Here is an 11,686-nt window from a genome sequence, read left to right as displayed (position 1 = left end):
AAAGTAAAATACAATAATCAAAAATTATATACGACCGTAATTAGATATTATTTTACCATCTATTCTGTAACTATTGGTAACCCACTATAAAAATAAAAAATTCGTTTTTCGTGAGTTAAAGCTAAATTCATGTGTGAGCTATGAGCCACCTTAAATCGACTTTTATTGATTGAAATTTTAAATTACGAATCTTCCCCGAGTATTAAACATAGTAATAATATAAACTTTTCAAAATGATCTAATATTTTTTAAGTCTATAACAGAGTCTAAGAAAAACAAAAAGAATGAAATATTCATTTTTAATACACTTCTATTTTTTTCTGAGATGATAGAAGCGAAATTTCAGCAGCCGCGGCGTTCACTAACAATCATCAAACTTTCTAATTTAATTTTTTTTTCTGCTTATATACTATCCTCTTCAATTTACAGACTTAATTAACATAACTATTTTTCGTTATTCTTTCGGATTTCAACCGTCTTATAAAATATCACAAATTTACTTATTTAATCTATGTCTCGTGTATTTTCTTTCATTCATATTTTTTCATCATAGAATCTTCACTTCTCTAAACTGTTTAATGCTTACCTACTTAATTTATTTCATGCTTCTACTATTTGTTTTAAAATAAAGCTCATATTTTGTAATTAACACAATGCATCTTTCTATAATCCTTAGAACATAATTAGGTTATTCCTATCATATTTATAATTTAATTTATTGGCTTACACCCAAAATTCTAAACAAAAACAAAAGCTATTAGTAACTTAGTACTCCTGTAAAAGGTTGATATTAAATAAACATTTTAGTAAATTTATTTTTTTATTATACTATTAGATTACTAGACTACAATATGAATTTCTAAACTAATTTAATTTGCTTTAAAATACAATTTATAAAAAATAAATTCACTACTACTGATTATAAAAATCGAAATAATTGACGTATTTTAATAAAAAAAACTAATATAAAGCATAATTATTAAATATGCAATTAATACGTAAAATATTTTTATTAACATACAATACATTAAATACTAATAGATTTGGTGCAAATTGTGAGCCAAAATATTTTTAAATAATATAAATTCTCGTGATATAAACTTCATATAATGCAAAATACACGTGGTTTGTTTTTAGGCGTATCTAAATGTCTTGTCAATTATGGGTCTGATAACTCTGATTTAGTACAAATTGCAAATATATCTATTCAAATTTTATAGTCAAATAGTATAATGGCCAATTATTGATAACTCGATTAAATAATTTTTTTTAAATGATTCTTTTTTTTTCTTAACTGCTTATACTGTTGGTTCTATTTTTTTAAATCTTAAAATTACTTACTTATCCTGGAATTCTATTATTCTTTACTAATTTTTAACTTATTATAACCATAAAATTTCCGTATTATTTTACTAAAAATCTCTAAAAAAAAAAATGAATTAAATTGTAAGTGATATAATATAACTTACTTATATATCAAGTTTACAAACTATTAAACAAATAGTAGCTATATTGTGTGCCCAGATTTAAATTTGCAATTTGGCACGATTTTACAAGAGCCATAATACATATAAGTACAAAGTACAATTATTATTATCAATTAGTATATTATACTCTAGCGAGAATACTCTTTAATAAATTACACCTATACATTGATAACATCACATAGTTATGCAGATTAGTTATTGATTCCTTATACCTTAATTCTTTAGCAGTGTTTTCATCAATATGAGTCGTACTTCGATATTTTATTAATGCTAAATTTTCAAAATAATTCAAATTTTAATTTGTTATTTTTATCATTTAAAAGATGCTTTAAAAACTGATTTATTTATATTATTTTAATAATGTGTTAAATTATATTTTATTTTAAATCCAAAGCGAATAATAAAATTAATTTTATTGGTTTTGTGTATTATTGTTATTTTTGTGTTAAAAAAATTTAAAGAGAAACTAATTAGATAAATAAATTATTTTTACAGCCTGAATACAATTTTATAATATAATTTAGCTTAAAAAATTATTTAGTTATAACGTGTAAACCCTTAATACCTTTATATTAATATTTTCTTCAAAATTGTATCATTATGCATTCTGGAATCAATACTCTGATTGAACTATTTGTTAACAACAAATAGTAAAATTACAAATTTTTTTAATCTTGTAAATTTATTTTTACAGTAACTTATATCATATTTCATATTATTAGTTGTGTTTTAATATAGTTAGGTAGTTATTATAAACTCTTTTAAAAATATTTCATTTTTATAAAAATTTAAATATTAAGTTCGACTTAAGAGGACTTGCATCTTAAATTGATAATTTTAAATGCACATAACTTGTTTCAAAATTAAAATATAAATAAAAACCTTCATGAACTCTAAATGATAATTTTACCTTTAAATTGTATAACTGTTCAATGGTTTAATTCACTCTATTTTTAAAATGAACAAAGTAAAATTGATTTTTCTGGATGTAGAATTTACTATGTTATCCATTAGTAAGATGGAGTCAACTATTATTGTTAACCCATACGGATACAACATTCTGTTGATAGATAATTTAAGTACAAAAATAATTAAAAATAATTATGTAATAATTTATACTATATATTATAAGGTGTTTCATTGAGTACGCCGAATTTAATCTTCTTATAACTTTATTAAAAAAAAATATATCAACCTGTAGTATATATTCTCCAATTTAAGTATGGAATATCACATCTGGCACATGTCCACCTCGGCTTCGCTGGCCTAACCTAACCTAACCTTCTGTTCGGATCACGAAATTTACTATCACTTTCTGACACATCTCCGAATCTAATTCACCAATGACACGACGAATTTCCTCTTTAAGTTCTTCAATTGTTCGTGGTTTGTTTTCGTAGACATGAGCTTTGACATAATTGAAGAACTTAAAAAAGAAAAAAGAAATTCGTCGTGTCATTGATGAACTAGACCTGGATATGTGTCAGCAAGTAATATCAAATTTCGTGATCTAAACAGAAACTTTCCAGCGAATCCGAGGTGTATATATTATATGCCAGATGTAATATTCCACACTTAAAACGGAGAGTATGTACTACAGATTTATATGATTCTTTCGTTCAAAATAATTTTTTTTAATAAATTAATAACAAGACTAAATCCTTGTTCTTCATTAAACAGTCTATATATATATCCACTTCTTAATTTCTATCGCCAAATTGATAAATATTTGAATTGAAAATAGTGATTTTTTATAATGTTTCATACGTTATACCGTTATGTAGTTCTCATTGACTATTTAGTCTAGTTACTCTAGACTTTTTTTATGATAAATGATAATAATTTTACAATTATTTATTAGTTTATAACATGTATTATACACCTATAGATTACGCGTTTAAAATTTAACTTGATCTTCTCATTAATAATTTCATAACCATCATATTAAGATAACATATACATTTCAAACGATTATAACATTTAATTTAGTTGTTCACATTATATTCTAACTACACTTTAATTTTATATACAAAGTATAACTATACAAAGACTTCAAAAAATATTTAATGTTTGTCTCAAGTTAATAATAGCGCAACCTTACTTAAATAATAGATAAATAACAAAGAGCTTTTTAGTTATAAATGTATATTATAACCTTTTTAATTTAGATTTAGACAATCAACACATGATATCAAACTTTATTTCTTTAATATTAATTGGCTCTATCACTTAGTTTCTTCTGATAAATATGAAATTGACCCGATTACTTATTGATTACTTATTCTACCTGGCACCTACGGAATTTAAAAAAAATCATATCAGCTTCAATTTCAGCTCTACGTATCATCGATTATGTTTTAACTAGACTAATTGTACCTATAATTAGAATTATGTACAGTATTCACGAGGCATAATTATTTTATCGTTATTTAGAATTATTAATTATTTATTATTTAAATAAATTATTATTGAACTTTGTTTTCTAGCAATATTTGCCCAAATTACCCGTTATCAGTTATTTCAAAAATATTTCAATATACACGACTAATTAGTGTCCATTTATTTATATTAAGCTTAGGCTTAATGGCTAATATTTAGCCGTATAATAAAACTATAAGTACAACAGGTGTCAAGAAATTTTAGGCAATACGTAATTTAACAAAAATTCTCAAGAGTATTGAAAAATTCACGATAATCAATTAATTTTTATTAATCATCACGTTGTAAAAAAAAAATAGAAAACATATCATGTATGTAAACTAGATACTAATTAGTAAACATGAGACAAAAAAAAATGTATAGTTAATAATTGAAATACACTATATACGAGGTACTCATCACAATTCACGGTAGTTTTAACATAAAATTATAATTAATATTTTCATATAATAATACAATGTTATAATTATTGCCTATCTCAAAAAATGTATACGATATTATTTTTGTGAGCACAGCTTTTTTACTAAATAGGTATAAGGTTGTAACTTTGTAAGTGACCAACAAAATTCAACAATAATTGTTAAATTGTGTATTAGTATTGGAAAAATCTATATTTACTTGGTTTATATTGACTAATATTTATTTCAATAAAGGTAGAATTGATCTATTATAATACATAATAATGTTAAATATCATTTATCTTAAAATTATAAATTACCTATTGTCGAAAGAAAATAAAATTACTTACCAAAAATATAGATTTCAATTTTTTTCCCTGAGAAGCAATCCTTTTCTCGATCTACTGGATATTTTCAAGAATGTGAACTTTCAATTCCCAACGAAGAATAACTTAATAATACTCATCCCTGATCATATTTGTATTTTTTTTTTTTTTTTTTTAATTTTCTTTTAGATTAATCTATTATTCAAATTAGAAAATAAGTTAAGAATAAAATATTTTATTAACTTATACTGGACTATTATTAATTAATAGTTTTTATGTAATCGCAAAATATCTAAATTTACATATTAAATACGTGGTCATAAATGAACCTTATTTTTATTTTTTAAATATAATCATAATTTATTAGCTATTAATAATTAATTATTATTAATTTTTCACTAATTGTTAACAATATTATTACAATATCGTTATTTCTATATAAGATTTCTGGTACTTTTTTATGTTTAAACAAAATATAATATAATTATATTCCTTATTTGATCATATAATTTTATTAAAAACTGCTATTAGTATTAGATCTAATAAATTATACTAAAAATTGTATTGTTTATTTTCAGATTACTGTCAAAACGATGTCTTGTTCTAGTTTTAGTTGGTGTGTTATTATTTTTCGCTGCTACAGTTGCGGCAATAATCATATTCACACAATATAATAACTCCAACACTAAAACTATCGACCCAGAATTTCCATTGCCACCATCAAGTATGCCAATGGGCTTGTACAAAAAGGTCGGTGTCGTATCAAACGGCGGACCATGTGCACAAATCGGAGTGTAATACAAATTAATATAATATACATTCATTTTAAATATAATACAAATTTTATCAACTTCAGTATTCTGATGACATAATCATTAAAAATATCATGCACACGTTTAAAAGCTATGTAGTATTTTAAAATTTTTTTTTTTTTAATAAATAGTTACATGTATTATTTATTTAAGGGTTTACGAGTATAGTATTTATTTTCATAATAACCTAATATACTGTAAAATATTCTAAATAGTAAACTATTAAATTTATACTAATACAAATAAATATATACTAATTATTAGTAGTAACGAATACAATTTTTATTTCTATATTTAATTTACTCTCAAAATTTTACAGAATTTCTGTGTTGATAATATTCATAAAAATAAATGTAAGGCATTAGTATTTTAGATTATAGTTGTCAGCTGCAACATATAATTTAAAAATCGTGTTATTAATTTTGGATACTTATAATCAATAAATATTTGCATAGTTATTTTATTTTTTATTTTTTAAAACAGGGATGTGATATCAAAAGGTGGAAATGCCATAGATGCCGCAATAGCTACAATTTTATGTGACGGTATCTTATGTCCTCATCAAATGGGTGTTGGCGGAGGTTTTATTATGAGTTTTTACAATTCTACAAGCAAAAAAGTAATGTGGATTAATGCACGTGAAACAGCTCCAGCTGCAGCAACAACAAACATGTTTGTAAAAGATCCAAACAGTTCTATAAACGGTATATATTATAAATAGAAATAAAAAAGTAAATAATCTCTTATTTATTATTATAAGTACAATTTGGGTGAGATTGGTGACTTTGGTGTGCTTAGTACTCCCATTTGTCATTAATATTAAGCACCTACGCTCAATATCTATAAAGCTATGTGCTTATTTATTTATTATGCAACATATGCATCTAATATCAATGTTAACAATAGTATACAAAAATACGTGTTTTCTTCTATTAAAACAGGTTATAAATTGCATTTTTTTTTTTAAATATAGTTAAAAGTATAAGACATAATATGAACTACTTGATTTTTTCTTTGCAAATAATTAATTTCTAATTAACTTGATCAACATGAAAATTCGTATATAACTTTCACAATAATTTGTCTTACCGATTTAAAAATAATAAATACAATTATTATTGTAAAATACGATTATTGAATAAAATATTCTATATCGTTAAGAATGTGAGGAATAAACATTAAATATTCGTAATGAAAATGAATTATTTACTACTGAATCATTCCAATACAATTCAATGCTTTCATTTTTAAATAATTATGATCTAAATCCTATAGCTATCATTTTTTTTTTTTTTTTTTTTTTTTTAAACATAAGTATATAATTAATTAAATTTAATATCAAACTACTAAAATCTTCACATTTCTTATTGATAATATTATCGCTTTCATAACATAACTGACTTAATTTAAAAATATAAATTCAAACAAATTTATTTGTTCATATACTTCATACATTTACTTGAATGACAAGGTTTTGAGATACGCTTGCCAAATTTTACATATATCGCTTTTCAATAAGGTCAATGAGCATATATAACTGTATAAGCAACATCTATTAGTTTTCAAAATATATTTATGCGTGTATAAAAACAAATAATTAAAAATATTCTTCGATATCTTATTTTTGATTTAAAATATTCCAGGAGGTTTGGCCGTTGGAGTTCTAGGAGCATTTAAGGGTTATTCAGAAATTTATAAATTATACGGTGGCGGAGTTCCATGGGAATCACTTTTTGAACCATCAATAAAATTATGTGAAGAAGGCATAAAAATCAGTAAACATCTAGAAATAAGTTTGGAAGATGATGTAGAGATAATAAAAGCTGATCCTATGCTTAGGTATATATTATGGGAATATTCATCTATATTTTATATGATTATTTAATATAGACTCTTTAAAAAAAAAAATAGATTTTTTATATAATTTTCTATGTGAATTAAACAATGCATATTAAAAGAAGTTTAAAATTAATTTATAAAATTCTTTATTTGTTTAAAGAAAAACTTTTTTTGATGAAAATACCGGACGTTCAAAAAAAACTGGAGAATTTTTCACGTTACCAGAATTAGCAAAAACGTTTAGAACTGTAGCAAAAGAAGGAGTAGATGCCATTTATAATGGATCATTAACATCAAAATTAGTAGACGATTTAAAAAAAGTAAATGGTATTATTACAAAAGAAGATTTAGCAAACTATTAGTGAGTATACATTTTTAAATCAAATGAACTGTAAATGTTCTGTGGTATCTGTAGTAAAAATATCAACATTTATTTATAATAAATATGACTAAACAAATCAATTTTAAGTTTTAATTATGTTTTTCACACAAATATTTTATTTAAATTGACTACTATTATCTATTATAAGTAATTTCTCTTTATTCTTTATTCTATGCAAATATAAAATTTGCTTATTGTAATTATTATATACTAATTGTAAATTGTTTTTCTTGATAAAAAAAAAAAAAAAATGTAATTTCCAAATTAACAAATTAATAAAAATAAATATATTATAATAATATGTTTACAGTATTGAAATCGAAGAAACTTTTCCTGTAAAATTAAAGAATGGATATACAATACATACAGGACCACCTCCTGGTTCTGGTATAATATTAGCATACATACTTCGTGTGCTGGACGGTTTGTTACCAGCACCAAACGCAGGCTTAGACGCACATCGATTGGTGGAGGCATTTAAATTTGGATACGGTGAAAGAACCCATTTAGGAGATCATAAATTTATAAACGTGTCTCAAGTATGTTCTATTTAACAAACACTTTAAACGTTTAATACTAATACAGTGGAACCTCGATAACTCGAACTTCTATAAGTCAAATTTTCGATAACTCGAATTTTTTTTTCACCCCCAACCGATTCGAGTTATCGAGGTTCCACTGTATAATACATGTAAATAAATTGAATTTTTCAGATTTTCAATAAAGTGAAATCAGACAGTTACATAAAAAAAATACAAAATAAAATTTTTGATAATTTCACTTCATTAGACCCTAAATACTATGGAGCTGACTATGATATGCCAGATAATCATGGAACTGCCAACCTTGGTGTAATTGATTCGATGGGGAACGTTGTTGTATGCACTAATACAATCAATACACAGTAAGTATAGATTTCTACATTTCCCAAAATTGATCATGCATAAAGTTACAATACTTATTAACACATCACATTTGTATTTGTTTTAGCTTTGGTTCTGGTTTCATGTCTCCTAGCACTGGTATTATTTTCAATAACCAAATGAATGATTTTTCGACACCGGGGCTCACCAACCATTACGGAATTCCACCGTCACCCTCCAATTTCATACAACCAGGCAAACGACCAATGTCTTCTATGTGCCCAACTATATTTACCGATGAAAATGGTGATTTCGCTCTCGCGGCAGGAGCAGCAGGAGGTTCAAAAATCACCCTCGCTACTTCCTATGTAAGATTCCTTTAATTCATTAATTTAATTTTAAAATATTTAGTTATCAATTTATATTATAATTTGTATTCGTGCTACTTATACCGCAGAATGATTGTTTTACATTCAAAACTCATTATCTTTAATTGTATAAAATTTGTTGAAAATAAACAAAAGTGACTTAAATCAACATTTGTATGTATATTTAATATTTATTAATATACATTTTAATTGATTCAAATTATTTAAAGCGTTAATACTTTATTTTAAGATAATAATGTTTACTAATAGAAAAATTACTTAATATTCTATACAATAAAGAATAAATTCAAATAATTTTTTAAGAAGTTAATACTAAATATAATATTGATAATTTCAAGTCTTATTAATTATTATAATTTAATATGAAAAAAAATCAATACTAATTCTATGACCACAAAAATAATAGACAAAAAACATTTTATTTCCAGGTATCCGCTCTGAAACTATGGTACAATAAAACACTAAAAGAAGTAATAGATAAACCTAGAATTTACCACCAACTAATGCCTATGCGAGTTCAATACGAATACGGAACGACTACGGTAGAATATAAATACGATAGATATATTTCTTAAGATAATATGGTATGATAAAAGTTGTGTTTTGCTTTTTTTTCAGGATGTTATACAAAAACTTAAGGATATTGGTCATCCGATAAATATACTGAAAGATAATGGAGGATCAGGTGGTTCAGCAGCATCGGCTATTGCCATAAGTCCATCAGGAATGATCGAGGTTATGCCAGATTTCCGTCGAAAAGGAAATTCGTCTGGATATTAATGCGGTCATATTATTAATTTATTGTTCCATTCATGATGATGTGTGATTTAATAATTGATCAAAGTCATATGAAATTTAAATAATATTACTTATAATATTATAAGTTAATTATTTATGTATATATATTTTATTTTATATATAATGAACCACTATTTATGACTTCAAATAATCACAATGACTTATAATAGTTATTTCTTATTTCCATGAATAATAATAAATAATTATTTTTTTTTAAAGTCTTATGCGCTGCACCACAAGATTGTATATTTTAAGAAGAAATAAATTATGCGGAAATTTTATTAGCCAAATATAAACTAACATTAAAATATCTATATGGTTGGTCTGAATACTAGAATCAAAATATTTAATTATTAAATCATAACTATTTATAAATTGTAATTTAGCCAAAAACTCATTTTACATTTTTAGTGTACGCATGCGCCAAACTTACATTTTTTTAAATGAAAATACTTATTATTATTTTTACATATTTCGATAAATTATTATTTTTTTTTATGTTTTTTGTATAAAAAGTTTTTTTCTACCTACAAAACTGCCCAAACTATAGAAGTCAACATTTATAACTATGCATAATACCTACATGTCCTACATGTTTAATGAAATGTTCATTTAATACCACTGAAAATAATAAAATAAATGTTTAATTTACCTTACAATCTGTTAACAAATAATAATTTAATAATATTGTACGTCGTCTGGGAGAATACCTCGAATATGTGATAATTATAAATTTTTATTCAGTTGATTGCTATAATACCTACAATTATAATTTTAACTATTTTTATAGTGGAATTGTATTTTATTTTTCAATAGTTCTAATAACGATGAGATAATCAGATTATTTAATTATTGAGAAATAATAAAATAAGTTTGAAGTAATTAAATATTATTTTTAGTGTACAATATTTTTATTTTTTTATTTCGTTAACTGTAATAATCAAATTTACCTTTAACAAAATAGTTATAATAGTAATATTAATATTAGAATAAAAAATAAAATATATTAAATAAATTTATCTTGTAAATTATTCAAAATTTTCACCATAATGTTCTAAACATGATTCAAGTTGCCTTAAAAAATGTAAGTTGTATCGCACATGCGCACACCAGAAGTATAAAAAATTTTCAAATCATAAACAAATGTGTATTTAAGTATGTATCCCTTAAGCCATCTTAATTATTCATTCCAATACAAGGTCATTTAACTGAGATATTAAGTGGTTCTTTAAATCGTGGTTACACTGTAAATTAGCATTTTATGTTTTGTAAAAATTATTCGAGTTTCATAATTATTAGATTAAAACCATGAAGATTAAAGATTAATCTTCATGATTAAAACAAATCATATGCATTCTATGTATCACTTGTTGACTTTTAAAACTATTATAATTAAAAACTATTATCCTAAATATATCCTAAATATTTAAATAACTTAAAAATTACTCATACAAATCTTAAATTAGATATATTAAAATTTTTAAAAATTATCGTCTGCTTGAAAATATACAGTCAAAAAGAATGATTCTCATTAAAAAAAAAAAACAAGTTTCTATTTTTACGGGATAATTATAAAACGGCTTATTAAAAAAACCTGAATAATTGAAAATAAGAACCCTTAAAACATTGTAAATTTCAAAAATAATTATTTAAATAAATAAATTATTAAAAAGAACATAGGAATTAACATGTTTGGTCAAACGCCTTATATATAATATTGCCACTATATGTATGTCAATAATATAAGCTTATAATTACGAATGTTTCATAAGCGTAGACAAATATTATCGCATGCCATTTTTTTTTCTTTGTAGTTGATGATATAATTTTTATCATCTATAATCACTCCCACTTGATAATCCATACTTTTTACTTTTATGGTTGTCGTAGATCACCTAAATGTTGAACAACAAATTTTGGTTGTCAAGACACATTATCTGAATAGAGAAAGTG

The 11,686-nt window shown here is 23.7% G+C and overlaps 1 protein-coding gene and 1 pseudogene across 1 annotated transcript; both read left to right on the top strand.

Annotated features, from left to right (window-relative positions):
- LOC112598575 overlaps positions 1–2,314 on the top strand; it is a 13,726-nt pseudogene extending 11,412 nt beyond the window's left edge.
- A 2,906-nt stretch (positions 2,315–5,220) lies between these two features.
- Positions 5,221–9,796, top strand: LOC112598564 (glutathione hydrolase 1 proenzyme-like; the record flags this gene model as incomplete). The annotated part of the gene is made up of 9 exons (XM_025345084.1): positions 5,221–5,444; positions 5,946–6,166; positions 7,106–7,301; positions 7,462–7,662; positions 7,994–8,222; positions 8,397–8,587; positions 8,674–8,914; positions 9,364–9,477; positions 9,554–9,796. Coding segments are annotated over 9 exons (1,779 nt in total), but the record flags the coding sequence as incomplete, so codon positions are not given.
- Between the last annotated feature and the right edge of the window lie 1,890 nt (positions 9,797–11,686).

Source organism: Melanaphis sacchari, unplaced genomic scaffold (assembly GCF_002803265.2).
Source record: "Melanaphis sacchari strain LSU unplaced genomic scaffold, SCAv2.0 Contig48_pilon_pilon, whole genome shotgun sequence".
Taxonomy (NCBI): Eukaryota; Metazoa; Arthropoda; class Insecta; order Hemiptera; family Aphididae; genus Melanaphis; species Melanaphis sacchari.
This window is presented reverse-complemented; position numbering and strand designations above follow the sequence as displayed.